Below are 23917 nucleotides of genomic sequence, written 5' to 3' on the forward strand. Positions count from 1 at the left end.
ATTTATAGAGATATTTATATTAATTTTCATAAAATTAGACTTATTTGGCAAAGCAAAGATAGCTGTATGAATTTGGTTAAACTCGGGTTTTTCACTCAAGAAATATATGGAAGAATATTCTCAAAATGTGCTTCCCCTTATGACACAAAAAATCCCCTTTCGATGTATTACACGTTATGATTTAGTAGCTTATAGTTGCGGGGGATGGGGTGGGGCGGGGGGTATGTTTACAGACCAAAGAACTACAAAAATGTTCATTGAGATTACAACTGTGAATTAAAGTTTTTGTTGTGATAGTCCCTATGTCATTAACTGAATCACATAGGCCTGTCATGGTTGTGTGACAGTGGCTGAAAGATGTTTGACGCAATTTACAGGTTATCAAATAAATCAAAGAAAAATGTACATACATAAAAGATTTTTTACCCGATAATGTAAATGGAAAGATTTAGTAGTCTGTGACTTTTAAAACGTTACATTATTAGATACAAATTTTCATGTAATATTTATTAAAACTCGTAATTTATATTCAACAGCTTGTTATTTATATTCAAAAACCTGTTACTCATATTCGTTAACTTGAAAAATATTCTGAATTGTGTGATTTATATTGGATAATTGTTATTCATATTCGTAAAATTGTGATTTATAAATATGCTATATATTGGGATTTTAATTCGAAATGTTGATATTTATATTCAAAAACTTATTATTTATATGCCAAAAAACCCCTTTTGTTTTCGTTAATCTTGTAATTTATATGCAAAAAAATGGATATTCATAATTTATTATTCATATGCAAAAACTTGGGATTCATATTCGTCAATTTTATTACTTATATTGCATATAATGAAATGTATAGAGATGTAATATAGTATTCAAGTTCAAAAGTCCATTAAACAATTCAAATTTCTGAGCAGAGCAAACACGGACCTCTAAAACATCAGAGGTGAGATCAGGTGCCATGGAGGAGTGAGCATCCCCTCCCGACCGGTCACATCCGCCGTGTGCTCCTTGTCATGATCGGGAAATAACGGAAAAATCCATCAATTCAGTGTGTAAATAATGGCCTAACAATTAATATGAAAAACGTCAGTCAGCATTTGACTTAATGATAAATTGTATTTACTGACAAGGTCATTGTATCGACCACAGAACTTACGAAATGACGACTTTAAACGAGACTACTGATATTCTTGTTTCATCGACTTGTTTGTCAATAACTTACCTCATTTTAGAAATTGTTCATACGTAGAGCATGCTATTGCGTATCGAATCAATTGAGAGATATAAACCCCGTATGCAAGTGATGAAGGTATATTGCTGCATAAGTAAGGGAAGTTGACGATTTAAAAAATAAAGTCATCACGTCTATCATAAAGCTTGGTTGTTAGATTATCATTAACGTCTTTTTCTAGTAAAATATCCAAATATGAAACAGATGTGTCAGACTCTGTGGTATCCTTTATTTCAAGCTCACTGGGATATATCGTATCGACATAAGAATGGAAATAACCATTGTTAATTGACAATACGTCGTCGATATATCTAAATGTCGAGTTGAAGGCCACAGCAAGTGTTTTTTTTTTTCTTTTCTTTTCACGTATAAGATTTAGAACAAATTTTGCTTCATATGAATACAAACATAGGTCTGCTAATAAGGGGGCGCAATTGGTTCCCATGGGAATTCCAGTAGATTGTTGGAAGACCTGGTCTCCAAAAACCACATAGATATTGTCAATCAGAAACTCAAGCATCTTTTTAATGTCAACTTCAGGGTACTTGTGTGTACAATCAGAATGTTTTTTTAACAAAATGATTTTGCAAATGATAAATGACAAGGAAATTTACGAGTTTCATTTTTATTGAAAAAAAAACAGCTGTCAATGATATCAAAAAGCCTGGATTTAATTTATCGTGGAGAATGGTACATAAAGTTGAAAAGTCGTAAGTTTTTATGTTGTTGATTTTAGTAAAATTTTGTGATTTCAAATTTTCCAAAAGTTCCTTAGAATTTTTTAAGTATCCACATCTGATTTACACTACTTCTCGAATATATAGTTGCAGAGTGCTCCTGAAGTTTCTCCTTCACTACTATTAATATTTTAGAAAGGAGTAAAGAAAGAGGCTTGGTAGAACATTTATTGGAACCCGCTATATATAATATATATAATATAAATAACACGATTTCACATATCAATCATATAAAACTATTGCATATAAATCACAAGATTATTTGAATATGAAACATGTTTTTGCATATAAATAACGTTTCAAATATGAATAACAATTTCTTTTAATACAAATAACAAAATTTCGCATGTAAATCAAAAGATTATCGCTTCTAAATCTCAAGATAATCGAATATGAATTCCAATTTTTTGCATCTATATAAATAATAAATTTCGAATTTGAATATCAACTTTTCGCACCCTGTTTGCCAGATTATAACGAGTTTCAACCGTTTACAAAAACTCAGAATTCATAGCCCTTATGTCCGTGGTTCAGGCCCGGATGAGGCTAAGTTGGTCATATATTAAAAATCTATTACATCTTTGAATTTTTTTCTCTTTAGGACAACTAATGAGCAAACTGATTAAACAATTACAATGAATAGATACCCCTTCATCAAAATTGCAAGATTCATGTCCTTTTCAGGCCCCAGGGTGGTGCTAAGTTTTAAAAGTTGGTCATATATTGAAAATACATAACACCCTTAAATATTCTCTTCTTTACTCTGTATAATAGCACAATTACAGATACAATAGCACAGTTACAGATATAATAGCATAGTTACAGATATAATAGCACAGTTACAGATAAAATAGCATATTTACAGACGCAATAGCATAGTTACGTATGTAATAGCATAGTTACAGATGTTATATACCACATATATAATGATTTCTAGCGCTGAACATATGCTACGATGGACATTGATATTGATATACTATCAGTAGTTATTTGATATTCTTAAATGCGTGTCTACGAGAAAACCATGCAGAATGCTATGAAAGCAAGTTTTTCAAAATTTCTTGAAACTTTGCATACAAAGTGAGATCAAGGTCACTTACTTACTGCGTAAGTTTGGTGACGTCATTTGATTTGTTACCATGGATACAGGGAGAATTAGTTTATCGTCAGCCTATTTCTATACCCAGTATGGAAAAATAACACCTTTTGTACATATTCTGTTTGTGTATAAAAAATTTCCATAATATCTTCAAAACTAATGGATTTAAGGAATTAAAACCTTTGAGAAAAATATTTACAGAATTTATTTCACATACCTTTTTGAATGTGAAGAGCTACGAGTGCAAAAAGGTCACGATAATTGTAAGGAATAAGGATATTTGAATAGTCTGCAGAAAAACAGCTATAAAATTCCAAGAAACGCTTCCATTGATTTCATATTTTTAAAAAGTGATTGTTTTTAAATATTTTATTTAGTATTAATGGGATTTTGGTTGCAAATTTAAATTGATGGAGTTTTCACTCTTGTAAGTGCAGAACTGCAAGTGCAAAAAGGTCACAATAATTCTAAGGGATATTCTGTAGAAAAAACAGGCATAGAATTTCAAGAGACACTTCAGTGATTATATTTTTTATCAAAAAATATTTGTTTTAAGATATTTTAGTAAAAATAACAGGCAATGTGGTGGCAGATTTGAATTAGTTGATTTTTTCATCCTAGCAAAATTACACTATATCTGGGTAGAAAGCATACTGGACTACTGGAGTGATTACATTTTGAACGTTAAATCATTTCAGGCACATGACCTTCAATCTTCATGACTGAAATTAGCTTATATTTATCCAGAATGTCACAAAGATGCATGATTTGAATATTTGTTTAACCAGAAGTCTTATTCGAGACTGTAGCTCTACTGGTTTGTACGTCTAACAAAGGAAGAGATAAGTAGCAGTTGGACTTGAAACTTTGCAACAGCAGTAAATAGAATAATGATCCTTGATTTGGTCTCTTTTCATGGAAATCTGACTAAAACTAAAAGAGGAGTAGATTTTTAAAAAAAATTTACAGAAATTTCTATTTTAGTAAACATGGCAAAACCGCTCATCAAAATCAAAATCCGATAAAAAAAAATTATGTATCTCGGTATACTTTACTTGTGTGCCAAGTAATATTGAAATCAGACCAAAACTATAGGAGGAGTAGCTTTTGTTGACAGACAGACAGACGACCAACACCTTACTATCGCATAAGCTAGGGATGGGTATCGGCAAAAATTTCGTATCGTGATATATCACGATTTTTTCCCAAAAATATCACGATAAATCGTGATATTTTTACACGCGTATTTTACTACAATTTCAAATGAATTTCCATAATATTTCTTAAAAATATGCTATAAAAACATAACTTTACTTTTTAAATTTTCATTTATTTAATATAAAGCATGTTTTGATGCCGTTGTTTAACTGTTTTCAACATTTTTTACACTTCCTGTTATTGTCATTCAATAGTTTGAACAAATAAATGAATAATTTCCGGAATTTATAGTTATGTACCAAATACAGGTATTTTAGTCTCCGCATCACGATACGTATCACGCATTAAAAAATCGCAATATATGGTATACCAATAAAATCGCGCATCCCTAGCGTAGGCTTTTCTGGTCTCTAGCCACTAGAGCTAAAAATCATGAGTTTTTGACAAGGCTTAATGTATTATAGCAATGAACTGGCTATACATGTAGCTATGAGGCTCATTTTACAGGATCCCTTAGCATGAAAATGCACTTTGCAAAAACTGCAAATACATAAAATTGCAAGTTTAACAGAGAGAGTGTTCAAAAGTATGAACACATCAGTAAATAAAATCCACTTTTTCACAGTGTTGCCCAAATTTCATACAGTTCTTCACTGCAAAAGTTGTTTTTAAACATGCAACACATTTTATACAAATGCTGATTTTGTTTGCCCTAAAATTATACAAATGAATGAACAGAACAAAGTTTATGTCTTTTTTAATACCATAAAGTCATAAAAACACAACCAGTATTTAAATGAAGTATTTGACAATGCTCAATTAAATTCCTTCAACTGCATTTGAAAAATACCAAATGTATCATGTACATGTTACTTTTACATAGAAAATTTAAAGACAGCAACATTATAAAAAAAAAAATTATTAATTAGATGATCTCTAATTTTAAATTGTCCACAAAAAAAAAAAACAAAAAATAAAAACACATTTGAAGGTACTACACTGAAAGAAAGCAAAATATATGAAACATTAATTAGTGTCTAGGAAAATCAAGGAGTCCCAAAACTGTCATGAAAAAAAAACAAGAGGCCCAGGGGCCACATCGCTCACCTGAGCACTCTGGCTAGGAAAAAGCAGAAATCAGTTCAGTCTTGAAAAGTTTTGATATAAAAGTGGTTCGGGGGGGGGGGGGGGGGGGGGGTTGATTTGAACTTGAATCTATTCTTAAGAAGACAATTTTTATTGATATATCATTTGTATTCCTTTGTATAACTATGATCCCCTGTTATGGCCCCCCATTCTCCCAGGGGGGGGGGGGGGGGGTCATGATTTGAACAAAATTTGAGTCTACATTACCTGAGGATGCTTCCATTTAAATATGACCAATTATGGCTTTGCTGTTCTTGAGAAGAAGGTTTTAAAAGGCTTTTTCCTATGTATTCCTATGTAAAACTTTGATCGCCCATTGTGGCCCCACCCTACCCCTGGGGGGAAGGTCATGATTGGAACAAACTTGAATCTACACTACCTGAGGATGCTTCCATATAAGTTTCTTATTTTCAAGCACAGTGGTTCTTGAGAAGATTTTTAAATGATGCCATCAATTTTTCACAAATTCATGATTATCTCCCCTTGGAAGAAGGTGTGGCCCTTCATTTGAACAAACTTGAATTCCCTTTACCCAAGGATACTTTGTGGCAAGTTTGGTTGAAATTGGCCCAATGGTTCTTGAGAAGAAGATGAAAATGTGAAAAGTTTACTCGACGACAACGATGACGACAGACAAGGGGCAAATTTCGATCAGAAAAGCTCACTTGAGCCTTCAGCCAGGTGAGCTAAAAAACGTTTCATCCTTTTCCTTTGGAATGCTGTGGACAGCTTGAAGCATCAACTTTGTACCTTGGCATGGTGCAACAGGCCCTATTGCTAAATGTGCTGACATATGTAAAATATTCCTGTACAGTATTGCATAGTCCAATTTCTGAGATACTTGACACTTTAAGGGAGGGTAATCTTCATTTGACAGGATATGCTTTGCATGATTGAACAATTTATGCTGAGATCTTTCATCTTTTGACCAATTTAGATGCACTGATGATATGAATTCAAAATCTGTAAAAGCAATGACAAATTGATGTTTGAATTAAAGTTTATAATTGATATTGCAATAATCATGATAATCAAAGAAGACATTTTAGTACAATAAATTTTCATTTATACCCAAAAGCAAAAGAGCATGTATTTTGATGTTCTAAATGACATTGGGAATTAGGGAATAATTTCAATTTTACAACAAAGGGACCTTGGCAATGCTAGCCTGAATCACCTTTATTTCCTATTTTGTAAGAGATCCAAATGCCTTAAATGGCTACTTGAGTTTAATGCAAACCTGCAAATGATCCAAATATAAAACAAGCTAATTCAGAGAATTGTGGCCCCACTTATGGGGAAAAATTGAGGATGGGAGAACTGGACAAAAAAACATGCAGATGGAAAAAGAAAAAGGTCAACCTTAACCTTTCAGCTTTTGGCCTTAAAGTCAATTGGTGTCTTTTTTTTATTAAAGAAATAAATTCAAGACCTCAAAGAGAACCAGAATTATCACCAGGACATAATTTATTGCAAGATATGAATTTTTCAACTTGACCTTTTAACTTAGAAATCAAAGGGGATTTCTTTAAGTCATTGGGAATTATGATATAAAATTTAACAGAAAAAGCTCAAGGGAAACTAAAGTTATTATTTGAATTTTTTTTTGTATTGTAGGAATTTCTAACCTTGACCTTTTGACCTCAAATCAATAGGGATCTTCTCTAGGCTGTAAGGAGTTGTGATATGAAATGATATTGCAAAAGCTCAAAGGCTTCAAGAGATATTGTTCCCAAATTAAAGTGTTATAGTACATACATGTACAGACAGAATGACACACGGACAGACTAAAATTAATATCCCCACTTACAGTACAACAAATAAGGGACAACAAAATAAACTGTTTACATAAAAACACACATACTTGCCTGTATAAGTTATTTATAAATAATTGATAAACATTTATGGGGGGGGGGGGGAGGAGGCTGTTACCTACAGGTATTAGGTCATATGTTTTCTGTTATGTCCATGACTTCTTCCATTTTCCTCCACTCTTTGCTCTGTAAAATAATTGAAAAAGCCATGAAGTATATATACTCTTATACATTACAGTTAATGCTAAAACTGCTAATGGTGAAACATTTTGAATGAATCATAATTAAATAATTTGAAAGCTCAAAACGTGAACTATATGGACTGGACTTTTCAGTTTATCACTCACATATTCAGGCATCTTCACCATTTAGACCTAACTTCACATAAATTGTTCTTTGTTATTTTACTTATCAGTAATGTGAATGAGCAGTTACATGTATATTATCATGATTATAGTAACTTGTATGTATACATTATAAAATGTTAACCACATGTACAAACTCTGGTTCATGTCATTGAACTTCATGATAACAATGTCCACTTAGTTATATTTTTCAGTGTGGAAATGAAACATATTTGTTAATTTTATTTTTTGAGATATTAAACATTGACATTATCTATATTATTATGTAGTACCTTAAAAATATTATATTACAGTAAGTGATCACCTGTTTGGTTTGATTCAATTGTTGCCTTGTCAATAGGAACACATTTCTGCTAAAGAATAAACATTAATTTTAATATTAACTATACAATACTTAATAATCCTCATAGTTACATGAATACTTATAACCAGTTATGTACACATAAAATAAAACAGAAATCATACTTGAGATTTTATTTTTAGAACTAATTCAAAATAATATGCAATTGAAATTTTATTTCCAAACAGGATTGGATCATTTACATGTGAAATCTATCAATATTATGAAACTATTGAGTGTAAAAACCATTCATCAACATTTACTGTAGAATCCTTAATTTATGTGAGTACTAAATATACTCGAATGAGAACAAGAATTAACAAGTGGACTGCTGCTCAAGAGTTTTCACTTTTTACATGTATTTCAGCTATAAAATAATAAAAGCAGGTAATTTTGCTTCATAAGTGAAACTTGATGTATAAGCTACTGAGTGAATTTCAGAAATAATTTGATAAAACTTTTACATATAATTATAAACACATAGTATATACCTTTAAGCTCTTCCTTCAGCTTTACTGCCATACTGATTTTTTAGTGTGTGTTTCTATACATCTTTTGCATATACCTGTAACAATTAGGAATCAAATTAGTTGATAAATATAAATCATTATTATAAATCATTATAATAGATTGGACATGTAAGTTGTATAAACTTGATATCAATAGGTTTTCACAAACTATAAAGACAAAGTCAGTAAATATTTCCAATTATGATATCACTTTGTGATATTATATTTACATGTATAGGGTTGTCCTTAAGACCTGTGGGACTGGGGAATTTCTTCACCTGTAATGACATAATTCCCCAAATACTCTGGTATTGCCCTCTCAACCCTCACTAAGGGGAGGAACCCCCAACATGCTTTAATTTTTTTTTAAAAAATCTGTTTCATTTCTTATGGACAACCCAAATACCATGTACAGTGTCTCTCTGAAAACTTTAAGGTCAGAAATTAAGTTAATTTCAATGGTTTAGCAAAATTCCTTAAGTTTTTAATTCCTTGAGGGACACACAAAAACTGCATAATGTTCTTACCAGTTCCAACAGGCAAAACCTCATTCAGCTTGACCCTCTCGGTTAACGGGTTTGCATAATAGCGTCTCCCCTATCAGGTATGGGTGACAACATGTTCTTTTTTTCCTTTTCCAGTGTAGACCAAGTATATTTCTGTGTTTGACACATACATGTACATGTAGGTATGTTTACAGAAAATAGACTGTCCAAGTCCCATAACAGCTGCATGGTTCAAGATGGTTAACGATAAGAAGCGTTTCAGGGACAGAAATGTCTTCTGTGCTGCATTTAAAATACCTTGTATATTCAGCTGAATCTATTTTACAATCTTTCAACAAAGCTAGAGATCTTTTATCATAATATTATCGTCAAATCAACACTTCATCTTTTCGTCTGCCATTAAGACACCATACTTTTAATTCCTTTAAATAAGGAGAGTTCCACTAAGGGAGATAATTTTTCTAATAGTTTCAGCCAACTTCATTCTATTTTTAAATTAGCATAATGCCATTTGCAACCAAATTCCTTTTAACTATATATTGATTTTGAAGGATTTTTGCAATTAAACTGATATGTATAATGTTTTAAGCGTTTCTTGGGTTTTTACAGCATTATAAAGATAGTGGTATTTTAAACACATTGATTTAATCTAATTTTAGACCCCACTTTTACAGAATCAGTGTTGATAAATGAAATTAAATAAAATATTTCTAGTTAGAGCACTTCCTTTAAATTTATTTAATATGTAACATTTGAATAAAAGTGCATTTTTTCCTGCAATTTTTTTCTCTTAATCTCTGGGTGTTTTTCAAAATATTTTCATAAAATGTGCTAAAAATAGAATATAGGGCTATAATAGGGATCCCCAAAGGTACCTGACAGTTTTGATACCGTGATTTATTAGAGGACACATGATGCTAATCAGAAACAATAAAATCAGTCAAAATGATCACAATGCCTTTCATAATAAAATTTGGATTTTGCATGGTTTTCTCGTAGACACGCATTTAAGAATTCCTCCTGCTACTTCACATGCTTACGATTCTTTTATCCAATTTATAGCTATATGAATCCATCAGAGACATCGGCGAATCACTGATTCAAGGTTTATTCCTACAGAGAATGAACGCCGCTAATAAGGATACTTTATTACATTTCTGAAACTAAAATAAGATGCAATGTGTGAGACACGATGCTAATACAGAATCTAAATGGCTACAGGTTATCAAGTAAATCTTTTGTTTGTGCTGAGCTTTGAGTTTAATGGTGTGAATTTGCTCTTCACAGTTTATATCAAATGAAACCATTCTTTAGCAAACTGCAATTTTAGGATAACGAATTATTGTTCTGATTTTAAAAATAAGACCGTGACAACAGTTTACAATATCGGACTTTCCATATTTACAAACAAATCACTGTATGATGAATCTGTTCCACAATTATATATATGGAATCTGACATAAAAGAGAATCTTTTTCTCTCAATTTATCGTTAGTTCATTGTAGACAACAAAACGTCACCTCGCAAAGCCTGATTATCAGCGTTTTGAAACTGCTAAAACAGTTATTAAGAATACGGGCCCTCTAGATAACTATTTCAAAGAATTTTTTGACGGATACATGGACCTATGCACATGTTCATCATACTATCTTAAGACTAAGATATGTCTCAGATAAATCTTACAGCACACCCTAGTCTTAAGTTTCTCGAAGCCATCCTAACTTACGATATATTTCAAAAATTGTCTTAACTTCCTAACATCCTTAGAGCTGTCTAATCCTAACTTAAAGAGGAAGAAAAAAAGACCGATATCTACATCGCAAATAACCCCAAAGATGCTGATATCAAGTACCTTTGGTGCATCAGGACCCCCCCCCCCCCCGATCCGTTGGGCATGTTCATGAAGCTATATCTTAAGACTACAATATCTCTCAGACAAATCTTACGACACATCTTAGTCCTAAGATAGTTTCTCGAAACCATACTAACTTACGCTGCTTCTAAAAAAACTGTTCAAAGCCTAAGACTTCCTATGAGCTGTCTTTTCCTAACCTCAAAGGGAGAAAAAGAGAAAAATCTACATCGCCCCAGACCTTCTTTCATAAAATATATTTTTATGACCTAAAACAAACGGTTAATTAGGGGGAAAAACCTATCCCCTCTAAATCAAGTTGTTTTATATATTTGTTTGTTTTAGACAATTTTTAGAATTCATGCACATATTATGCAATGATTCCACGATAATGCAAGTTTTCCTAATATAATTTGTGTAGTTTATTATTTCAAGGAAAATGTGGTCCTGAACCTGATATCAAATGTATTTTGACAAATCACTGGCAGAGAAAGATGATTTTTTAATACTGAAATATTTGTAATTGTAATCATTTACTTACGTCCTTATCATTCCCAACTCCATAAAAGTCTGTATAATGTATAACGATGGAGATTTTTGTAATATGGTGTACTTCCTTTGTTAAGTAAAGAATGAAATATGGAGATAACGAACAGTAATCAGGCTCAAAAGTCCATTGAGGCAGTGCACATTGGAGCAGAGCGAAAGCGGACCTCTTAAAACAACAGAGGTGGGATCAGGTGCCATGGAGGAGTTAGCATCCCCTGTCGACCGGTCACACTGGCCATGGATATAAGCCAAACCCTGGTTAGGTCTTGTTTCTTTGTAACGAACACACGCTCTGTCCACGAAATGATACAGGTATGACAAGAAAAGTAGTATTGACAAAACCAAACTTTTGGGTTTTATTCATTGCCTCCAAGGTTTAATTTACCATTAAAGTTTACTTACCTCATCCTCGCAAGCCAGGGGTTCTGAGTCAACACGTTGCCGTTGGACCCCTGGCATATTTCATTCAATATTCGTGGGCTTGCTTCTCTCATTAAGAAGCACCAATCAAATTAAAGCTTTCATAAATAGTTAGATAAGGATTCAGTTGACACCTCAAATGCACGTGTTACAAGTTTTTTTTATCATAGAATGGCTTTTTTTTCCTTTTTTTTTTTTATTTGAAAAAGAGACATATCAAGTAACATGCTGAAATTTTTTTTTCTCACATTCTCTCACACATTCACACTTCCCTTCTGACTTTAAACAAGAATAAAAGAAAAGAAAATTATTAACAGATACAAATATTCCATTTGAAAAAATAATTATTGTTGGTGCTTTTATAAATGTTTATAACTCAAAAATATTAATCCATGGTGACCATAAGTTTTCAAAATTCTTCATTTCAAATTTTTGAATTGATATGCATTTTTCTATTTTGTACTTAAGATTTAAATAATGTAGCAGCCCATTAATCATAGGTATTTTGTTTTGCTTCAAGCAGGAAAATATATATTGCTTTGTATATAGAATAATGAAATTCATCACCCTGTTATGATAAGATAATGGAGTTTCACCAAAAATAATATTACACATGTCAAACCCAACTCTTTTAGAAGTTTTTGTAAAAATGTGCATACTAAGATTACCCCATAATGAAGAGATTTTTGTGCAATTCAAAAATATATGTTGCATTGTTTCTATCTCCTGTTTACAAAATGTACAGTGGTCGTCAGATAAAATATTTATTTTCTTCAAATAATATTTCACTGGAAGGATTCTATGAAGGATTCTATACTGTAACCATTGAACAGAAGTATCCATAGTTGTTCTAAAACAAACCTTAAAAACATCTTGAACACAAATATCAGATTCCAAAAACACAGACAGTTCCTGGTTCCATCTAAATATTGATGTAGGAGTGACAAGGTTACTATTCAAATATCTGTAAATTATTTTTGTGCATTTCTCGTATACAATAATATTTTCAAAATAAAAAGCAATAAAAGGTGTACATTGTCTCTTAACAGATGCTTTATCTATAGACATTGTTTTTAAATACCTGGATATAGCACAGATAACACTGTTGTATTGCATAATGCAAACATTAAACAAATGAAATCTATTTTCAAAGTCAATGAGAGTTAAAAATTTTCCTTCACTGTTTAAGAAATCACAAACACTTTTGACACCATTTTTATACCAGGTCTTTATAAACATTATTTTATCTCCCATTTTTATATTGGGATTATACCAGACAGGTAAATTCAGATACATGTACTTAGTTTTCATATATGAATTGTCATTGAATGTCCTCATGTAAAATAGCCATGAAGTAAACACATCTTTCCAAAAATCATTATTTTTTACAATCAAGCAAGATACAAACTCTTCACCAAAATCAAAAAGTTCAGTCAATATGTCTTTACCATTTATTGCCAAAAAGATATCAAACCATGGTTGATTGCTTTTTGTTAATCTTTTAATCCAGGAGCACTTAAGAGAGATAATAAAGTTATTTATATCCAACATTTTTAATCCTCCTTGTAGAAAATCTCGAGTAATAATTTTTCTTTTTACTTTATCACATTTTGATTTCCATATAAACTGAAATATTTCTCTGTTCAAAAATGACAAGGTTTATTTACTTGGACTTGGTAAGGATATAAAAAGATGGTTAAATTTTGGTAAAATCAATGTTTTCAGCACCGTGACTCTTCCAATAGGAGTAAGAATTCTTCTTCTCCATTGTTGAATTAATGCTTTGATTTTTGGTATTTGAACATTATAGTTAATATTAATTATTTTATCTAGTTCTACTGAAAAATTAATTCCAAGTAAATTAAAAGTTGTGCAACCCCATTCAAGTTTCCAACGAGAATGGTGAAAAACTTGATGAGAGAATTTTTTTGAACCTTTCCAAACAATTTTTGTTTTTGAGCTGTTAATTTTAAGTCCTGTGAACTTTGAGAAAAAATCAATTGTATCTAATGCTGCAAAAAGTGATTCAGGTGAACCATCAAGGGCAAGCCAGGTATCATCTGCATATTGAGATATTTTATGTTCTGTCTTGTTAATTACAATTCCTCTAATGCTTTGATTTTGTTTAATCATAATTGTAAGAATTTCCGCACAAAGAAGAAACAGATATGGTGCTATAGGATCTCCCTGACGACATCCTCTTTGGATATTAAACTGTTCAGATAAAAATCCACATTGAAGAACAGATGCACAAAATTCTGTATTTAAAACTTTTACCCATTCAATAATGTTTTTACCGAATCCAAAAAATTCTAATACTTTATACACAAAGGTCCAGGATATTGAATCAAAAGCTTTTTCAAAATCTATAAGTACAAGTGACCCCGGTATATTTCTAGATTCAGTGTAAGCCATAAGATCATAAAGAAATCTGGTATTTTCACCTATGTATCTTCCTTTTAAAAATCCAAGTTGAGTATTTGATATAATTTTGTCTAGGGTGGATCTTATTCTATAACTAATACAACCTGATATAAGTTTATAAAACACATTTAAAAGTGTAATAGGCCGCCAATTTTTCAGAAATTCTCTTGGCTTATCACCTTTTGGTAAGCATGTAATTATCCCTAGTCTTTGAGAAATAGGGAGTTCTTTTTTCTGAAATAAATCATTTATGGCAGGTACTATAAAATGTTTCAAATCTGACCAAAATTTTTTTTTAAAAATTCAGCAGTGAAACCATCACTTCCCGGTGATTTATTGTTTTTCATGTTTTTTAACACCTGTAAGACTTCATTTTCCAAAATATTTCCCTCAAGTGATTTGGCAACATGATTATTAAGTTTTGGAACCTCAGTAACTGTAATAATTTCTGCCAGATCTATATCGAGAAGTTCTGCATCAGCAGAAGTATACAGTGATTTGTAATACGTCCTAATTCTATTTAAAATTTCTGATTGATTGTAAATTACCTCATTGTCTGTTTTAATCTTTTTGATAATCTTATTTAAATAGTTACGGGACTCTAGTTTACAAAAATATTGAGATGGTTTTTCTCCATCTTCAACCCATCTGGCTCGAGACCTTATAACATGACCTTGTAGCTTTTCTTTTCTCAAATTCTCAAGATTTGTTTTTTTCTCTTCTGTTAACTGTAGATTCAGTATGTTCTCAGCCTCTAATTGTTCTATTTGTGCAATTAATAAGGCTTCTTCTTTATTTTTTTCTTTCTTTCTATATGACGAATATGAGATTGTAATTCCTCTAATCTCCATTAAGAGAACTTCAAGAAATGTACTGTTATCCATATCATCTATAAGCGCATTATTCTTTTGATATTGTTTTCTAACAGACTTTATTGTTTCTTTCACCTTGTTAACATATGTTTTGTCTGTAAGTAAAGAGTTGTTAAATTTCCAGAGACCTTTTCCTTTTTTAAAGGTATTAAATTTTATATCAAGAACCACTGATGAGTGGTCCGATCTGTACCCTGGTTTAATTGCTAAGTTTTCAACCAAATTACACATATTTTCAGAAATTAAAATATAATCTAAACGTCCTTGTTTCATTGGATTTTTCTTTCGCCAAGTAAACATTTTTAAGTTTGGATTCAAAATCCTGAAATACTCAACTATTTGTAAATCATTCATAATTTCTAAAAGTTTTTCTCTCCCCTTTGGATTGTTGACGTTACAGTAGTTTTCTGTATCTATTGATGGGTCAAGAGCCAAATTAAAATCACCGCATAATATAAAATAATCATTGTCAAGCTCTAATAAAGTTTCTCTTACTAACTCATAAAACTCTGGATTATCTGTGTTTGGTCCATAGATATTTATTAAAGTAACTTTATTATCCTCGATTGTCATATCGAGAGCTAATAGATTACCATTAACGTCCTGTTTCTCCTGTGAATCTGAAATTCAAAATTGTTATTAAACAGAATGCATACCCCTCTTGAGTTTGACTTGTACGAATTGAAAATACATTTATATCCCCATTGTGTTTCAACGTAAGGTTCTATTTCTTTCGTAAAGTGAGTATCCTGAAAACAAAGAATTGAGTAACCCTTTTTCTTATAATAATTTAAAACATCCTGCCTTTTGGTACCTGTTGCCAAACCTTGACAATTCACCGTTGCTATTTTAATTGAGCCACTTATTTAGTTTGTAGCAATTTAGAAAAAGCAATAAAATAGAAATCATAATAAGTGATAGGCATCATCTTTTCAGATAATCAAAGCACATATTTGTAAAAGAGAAACAGGGGAACATACACACACTCACCGACACACCCTCACCGACAGTAAATATGATTTAATTTACAGTATAATGAATGGCTTAATCATCATGGCAAATATCATAGAATGGCTTGATGTGATTGGTTGAGAGATAAGAAAAACAATCAAGATTTGTAATTTTTCCGAAAGACGTCGCCACAGTCAGCCCACAAATATTGAATGAAATATGCGAGGGGTCCAACCGCAGCTATGTTAAGGCTTCCCGAAGCTTTAAAATGCGCTCAAAACATAATATGTCATTGCGAGGTCGGTTTTGGTTAAAATTTATAAGTATTGAACTTTAGTACTTCCAATTTATATAAAGGGTTTCCTCGGCTATATATTAGCATATTTGTTATGATATCACATGACTTTGTTGATCACGTGACGGTCATTTATAAGTTTTTGAAGTGTTTCATATAAATCGCTTCGGCGCAGCTGATTAACACAATAATTATTAACATTTTGTTATGTAAATAAACTCATCGTATCCTTGTGTATCCGAAATGTGCTTGGGAAAAGTCATAGTATTACTTGGGTACAAAATATTTCCTGAGAAACTCAACTTACCTACAAATTTGAGGGTATTTTCCACACAATATCGTAATCTGTATTAAAACAAAGCCAACACACATTTTTCCCAAGCAAGATTCAGTTAGAGAACAACCTCTTCTTACAGATTTCCGCAAAAATTCTCAGATTAATCCTCATTAATCACCTGCGCCAGACTCTTTTATACACACAAAATAAATTCTACCTCCAACCACGGGTATAAAACAGAGTACATTTCAAAATTATATTTTTCATAAGCATTTTGAACATGATGAATTTCAATCAAGGGTAGGTAAGCGGTGTATTTTTAAAATATTCGGACATATAAGACTCAAAAAACCTTTAACGAGTCGTGAATTTTGCAATAGCTATTTAGCATTTTACATGCAGTTTGAAATAAAGTGTAAAGTTCATGACACTCTCCCCGTCATAACACCTCAAGTTTGTAGTGACCTGACGTCATTTTCAATTATGACGTCATATTTTGGTAGTTCAGAGTTGTGAAGGCACAGAGTGCACTGTCATATTCTACGGGAAGCCTTAACCTACCTGCGACGGCAGCTTGTTGACTCAGGACCCCTGGCTTGCGAGGATGACTTACCTGTATGTACATGTTCGTATGACATTTGATATTTGATAATCTGTCTTAATGTCCAATCATTTCTCTACGAACATTAAAAGCAGGGTATTTCAACATGTCGTATGATCATTAGTATCGTCTAACACCGTCTTTGCACGTTTTTCCATAATATTTTCCTGTGGATAATAGGATACTCAGCAATATTGTATTCTCAAAATATTACGACGACAAATCATATACACTATGTTCAGGAAAAGACATTCCTTACACGGACATTAGTCACATTAGGAAACCAACTGCTTGCTTTATGTTTTACGAAGTAAAGACAAGTTGATTTTTTTTCAGAAATTTTGAATCTTAACTTGATCAGCGGTCACTCAGAGAGCGCGTATTTCTCAAAACCACATAATTGAAATGTAATCTCGAAATTTAAAATTATCTTTATTCTATTCCAGGGTGCTTCAGTCTTCATTTTCAACAAGAAAATCGCTAACAAACTTCACAAGCCTCGACGGCGAGAGCAGGTGTCCGAGATCCTACGTCATGACGTCACACTACTGAACAAAATGTCGAACGCCTCCGTCCTTACTATATATCATGGTCTACAGGAGGACAAGTGAGTAGAATGTCAGTGTATGTGTATGCCAAATCGGAGAACTAATCTCTAGTTGTGAGTAGAATGTCAGTGTATGTATATATCCAAGCCGGAGAACTAATCTTTAGTTGTGAGTAGAATGTCAGTGTATGTGTATATCATAGACAGAGACCTAATCTCTAGTTGTGAGTAGAATGTCAGTGTATGTGTATATCATAGACAGAAAACTAATCTCTAGTTGTGAGTAAAATGTCAGTGTATGTGTATATCATAGACAGAGACCTAATCTCTAGTTGTGAGTAGAATATCAGTGTATGTGTATATCATAGACAGAGAACTAATCTCTAGTTGTGAGTAGAATATCAGTGTATGTGTATATCATAGACAGAGAACTAATCTCTAGTTGTGAGTAGAATATCAGTGTATGTGTATATCATAGACAGAGAACTAATCTCTAATTGTGAGTAGAATATCAGTGTATGTGTATATCATTGACAGAGAGCTATCATAGACAGAGAACTAATCTCAAGTTAATTCTTCATTTTTCTACTTTATCATAGATGATCATGACCAGAAAAATCAGCGAGTAATAGGACTCGTCTGTATTTCACTTAGTACATAGCTATGTTCTTGTCCGTTTTTCAAGTCGTCATTTTACATTCCCTTTAAAGAAGAAAAGCAATATTTCTATCTATCCTTTTTTATTTTTGAATTTTTAAAAACTTTTGTACATTAAAAACCATTGCAGGTATAAAAATATTAGACATTCACTATACAAGTGTATTAGTTCATCAGCAATCTCGAGTAACATAGCTTGATGTTCAAGACGAAATACATTGTAGATGCGATTTTACTCTCTGAATTCACAAAGCATGTTGGAAAAGTGCTAAAATTACATACTATATAACCAAGCCTTACACAGTTACTTCTTGGGTTTTTTCACCTTAATTGTTTTAATTGATATAAATAATCTTGTTTTTATAGGGACAGTTTGTCTTTTGCTTCAGAACCTGTCGCCGGAAGTTTAGCAAATTTTCTAGAAAGATTTGACAAAACGTCTCCTCAGAGCATCAACACGGTCTGTATTCTTTTTTAAAAGACAACCAAGAATTTTAATATATTCAAAATGAAATACTTTGAATAATACTCTGACTTTTTCTCTGATTTGATTATTTTGAATCTCTGCAGACATGTGGCTTTATGGAACATGAAGTGCAATGTGGAATTTATCAGGTATTTTGGCGAATCTTAATCGAAATTCTGTACGTATTTTGTATCAATCTGTGCAAGATGAAAGCATTATGGAAAATTTAGAAAATTGTGACTTAAAGCAATGTTACGTTTTTTGTTTTGTTTTTTTAAGAAATTACATGATCTGAATCATACGAATTCTTAAAGCGGATATATTATAATGAGATTTAAAACACAGAACACAGAAAACGCCTTTTGAAGAAATTTTGAAAGTTAATATTTTTGTCTATTAAATTTCTTACAGGAACTTAAAATATAAATATAAATGAATAAAGGTGTCAGCAATTCAATTTTTCCTGTTTAAATTAACATAGATCACTGAAGCTTTAATGTATGTCCATGGTGTAGAGCGGATGATCCATCGTAACGTTAACCCCGCCTCTATTCTTATCACCCAATCAGGACGCTGGAAATTGGCCTGCTTTGGATTTGCAGAGAAAACACAAGATGGAAGGGTAAATATTAATAATTCAATTTATTATGAATTACAACTTTACTGCTATTATTGTTCTTCCTGACTTTAGGGTATATAAACCCAAACCAGTATAAATTGGTATATGTATTAGGCTGTTTAAAAAAAAAGTCCTTTAGAAAAAAAGAAGTTTAAAAATTTTGGTCAGGATATCTTAAATTCAACAAAGGTGTTTAGAAGTATTTTAAACAAAATGAATGAAAATGTAGGGCTTTCAAACTCTGCATTTTTGAATTCATTAATTTGTATAAACATTTTTTTCGGATTAAATACGATTCCTAGCTCTCTCTCTCTCTCTCTCTCTCTCTCTCTCTCTCTCTCTCTCTCATGCCTTGTTTAAGACTTAAATTCTTGGTTATACATACCTTAGGAATCCTTTTCATGTAAAGCATGGAGCCCAAAGATTTCAAAGATGGCACAACCAGATCTGAATTATATTGCTCCGGAAATTCAAACAACGGAAGTATGCACGTACGTCAGCGACATGTTCTCGTTTGGGATGTTGATTTGTACAATTTACAATAATGGACACTCTCTAATTGACGCTCAGTATAACCCTACAGTCTACGTCAAGCAATTAGACACGGTATGTATTTGCTGCTCACTTCAATCTTGATATTCTTAGAATGTTAGCACCGTTCTACATGTCCAAGAGTAAAGAAATTTTCAAATTTGTTATGATTTTTTTCACTACATATATGTAATCAACTTAGCACCACCTTGAGGCCTGAACTTTTGAACCGGAAATCAAATATTTCAAAATTATATGGAGATGTAGCTGTTCAATATAACATTGCGGGAGGTTTGCCTGGCAGTTGTTTTGGAATAAAATAGAACAATTTTCAAGATTGCATGAATTTTTATCCCTCTGACTCCAAGGAGGCAGGGACCATGAAATTCACAATTTTGTTACTGCTCTAGACTTCAAGAGTCCCATAAGCCTCGATGGTCACCTGAGTATCATAAGTTTCTCTCGTTATGACCAACTCGGCCCCAACTGGAATAAGGACTCTGGACTCAATTGATACATGCATTTTATGAATTGTAATGGGCTCCATACTTACTATATAAGATTTACTTGATATGAATAAACGAAAGACGTAGGACTTGGGACCCTGAATATGCTTCGACATAGCAGAGTGTTCGAAATTATTGTATTCGAGATATCAGGATTTTTAAATTTTTTTTTTTAAAATCACATTATATATTGAGAATGAGGGCGGAACCTTCGATCGATTTCGACATACTAGTACTTAAGCAGGATATTCAAAATCCCCCATATTCGAGAGACTGATAATCACCTTTATATAAGCAGAGATGTATTTTTTTCCCTACAATGGTGCTACAGTTATATCCAGATCAGACATTTAACTGTTTAAATAACTCTGGCAGTGAGATTTCGAAACAATACTTCTCGTTCTGCGTGATGATGAATGACAAATTAAGCGGATTGTGCAATTATCCTCGCCAGCGATTGCGATTCTGATACTATTTTCCTCTTGCTCGTGTACTTTTCTCCTTATCAACTTATTTTATTCCTAAGGAAACAAAAACTTGAAAATTCTGCACTGAAAAAATCGAACATAGATGACACTGAAATGATAGCAGACGACCATGATAAGAGCTCCCGTGTGTGACATATTTGATAGAATGGCGATGCCGTAAAAAGCAGACGATTGTTATTTGTACTATTGTTCTTCATTTTCTTTTCATGTTTCTTTTAAAGCTGACTCAGAAGTTTGGAGACATTGCTCCCATGATGCCCCCCGCTTTGGTGGACCCGGTGGAAAAGATGATTAACAGGGATATCCGCTATCGACCCACAGCCCAGCTCTTCTCATTGGTCAGTAACCACCGATTACTGAACCCTTGTGGGAATTCATTTGTCAAATCTCTCTGATAATTTAAATAATCTGCATTTCGATCAATCAGAAGTCTTACTAATAAGCATACGTAGAAAGAAAACTTTAACGTAAATATCAGTATAATTTATAACCATTCCCCTAGATAAATTAAAGTCCAGACTTTTTGACATTATAGACAGCTCTTTTTCAATAAAAAATGGAATTCGTAAATTAACTTACAGTGTAATTGGTCATTTGCAAAATTATTTTGATAAAAACCTTCTGATTGTACACACAAGTTGATATTAAAGCGATGCATGAGTTTCTGGTTGACAATATCTATGTAGTTTTTGGAGATCAAGTCTTCCAACAATCTGTCGGATTTTCCATGGGTACTAATTGCGCCCCTTTATTAGCAGACCTATGTTTATATTCATATGAAGCAGAATTTATTTTTAAAAACTTCTACATGAGAAGACGAAAACACTTGTTGTGGCATTCAATTATTATCAATGAACAGTAATTACTTCCATTCATATGTCGACTCGATATATCCCAGTGAACTTAAAACAAAAGATAGCACAGAGTCTGACACGTCTGTTTCATATTTGGATATTTAACTAGAATATGACGTGAACTTCCCTTATTTATGTAGCAATATACCCTTTCCACATACATATGGAGTTTATGTCTCTCAGTTGATTCCATACCGAAGAGCATGCCCTACGTGCGAACAATTTCTAAAACGAGGCAAGCTATTGACAAACAAGTTGATGATACAAGGATATCAACAGTCTCGTTTGAAATCAACATTTTGCAAGTTCTATGGTCGATACAGTGACCTTATCATTACAATTACAGTCTTTCATTAAGTAGAATGCTGAATGACGTTTTTAAACTTATTGTTAGGCCATTATTTACACACTGAATTGTCTACGGATTTTTTCCGTTTCCCGATCACCCGGCGGGTGTGACCGGTCGACAGGGGATGCTTACTCCTCCATGGAATTTGATCCCACCTCTGATTTTTTTTTTACTTTAGAGGTCCGTGTTTGCTCTGCTCCAGATTTGTATTGTTTCAATGGACTTTTGAGTTATATTACTGTTCATTATCTCCATATTTCAAGAGAAAATGAAAAGACATAAATTTTTGAAATACATGATTATCACACAGAAATGTGCAATATTGAAGGAATAAGAGTATAGCTCCATATGTGTGAGTTTATGAGGTAACGTGTGTCGGGGGACATGTTACTGTACCACTTAGTTTTGTTTGCAGGAGTTCTAATGGATGGCTTAGACAATCTTAATGAAATTTTATAGTCATGATAATAATCAAGTGTAGTTGTGCATTCAAAATGGCCACCGTTGGAAACAGAGGAAAGTCAGTTCGGGGTGACATACTTAATCGCTTGCAACAGCAAAGTTTCTAGTTTTCTTTGATTTATTTAAACTGTGTTTTATCACAAAGATATGATTTTTTTATGGCGTACACAGGCAAAACTTTGTCACCTCAAAGTACAGTGCACTGCAAAACATATTTGGAATACCTTACTAGTATATAGAATATGTTTTTTCACATTTTCAGCTTGTAGACTTAATTGCAACCTATCAAGTTTCGAAATGTCAGAAACTTGTAACTGAGGGCTTTCAGTAATATTTTAATGTCAAATCACACTGAACACTCTAAATTCATTAAGATATTGTGTTCCCGGAACGTTTCAATTGAGGATATTCATTTTTTTCACTTTCGTGATGCAGATGATTCTTGTTTGAAAAGGTGATTTTCCACTTTTTGATGTCCAGTGTTCTTCTTAGTCGATCCAAGATGGTCTCCATTTAAATTTCTGTGTTTTAATACTTATTTGTCGATGTAAAAAAAAAAAAAAAACATGTTCCACTGTCTTTTTTCATTGCTCTTTGCCACTGGAAGATGTCCCATTTTACCTTTTTCAATTGAAGTTTTTTTTCTTCTTATTTTAAAATTTATAAAAGATTTACCATATTTTATTTTTCCATTTCAAATGTTTGTCATTCTGTTTGTGTTTGGAATGTACTACATTTTACTTTTTCCCACAAAAATAATTAAACGTGTTGATTTCATATGTTTTGAGGACTCTTTTAAAGACAGATGATGGAAACAAATATTTTTTTTTTCAAAAACCATAAAAATAACTTAAGGGAGCCTACTGGGGTTTTATTGTGTGAAAACTACTATAGAGAAACCATAAGTGCCTTACATTGACTTCAGTATATATGCAAAGTTTAGTGAAAATCTACCTTCTGGTTATATTTTAGGGACCATCTCAAAATACAGGTATATTTACTATAGGATTATATAGAAAAAAGCCATTTTTCGCACTTTGGAGCAAATTATACAAATGCTACTATAGACTTTTCGCTCAAATTATATTATTTGATGGGTAATACTATATTGTACATTTTTTGCAAGAAACACAAAAATCTACCGTCTGGTTTCCAGAAGGGACATCTCAAAATTCATGATATTTTCCTGTTTTTATGGAGTACAACAAAATATGACAGATACCACAAATTTACATAAAAAAATATAATAAAAATGATTTTGAGATTCTCAATATCCTATATTTAAA

At 32.2% G+C, this 23917-nt stretch overlaps 1 protein-coding gene across 3 annotated transcripts in view; it reads left to right on the forward strand.

The window, feature by feature from the left end:
- Positions 1-23917, forward strand: part of LOC133189541 (SCY1-like protein 2) — a 50289-nt gene that overhangs the window by 13542 nt on the left and 12830 nt on the right. For all 3 annotated transcript variants that reach the window (XM_061324899.1, XM_061324900.1, XM_061324902.1), the window contains exons 2-7: positions 17599-17759; positions 18723-18816; positions 18927-18971; positions 19304-19444; positions 19832-20047; positions 21188-21304. In XM_061324899.1, coding sequence (XP_061180883.1) covers positions 17599-17759; positions 18723-18816; positions 18927-18971; positions 19304-19444; positions 19832-20047; positions 21188-21304 — 774 coding nt within the window. The remainder of the gene's footprint in view (positions 1-17598; positions 17760-18722; positions 18817-18926; positions 18972-19303; positions 19445-19831; positions 20048-21187; positions 21305-23917) is intronic.

Source organism: Saccostrea echinata, unplaced genomic scaffold (assembly GCF_033153115.1).
Source record: "Saccostrea echinata isolate AGI-Se365-2 ecotype Australia unplaced genomic scaffold, CSIRO_AGI_Sech_v1 ptg000019l, whole genome shotgun sequence".
NCBI classification, from domain to species: Eukaryota; Metazoa; Mollusca; class Bivalvia; order Ostreida; family Ostreidae; genus Saccostrea; species Saccostrea echinata.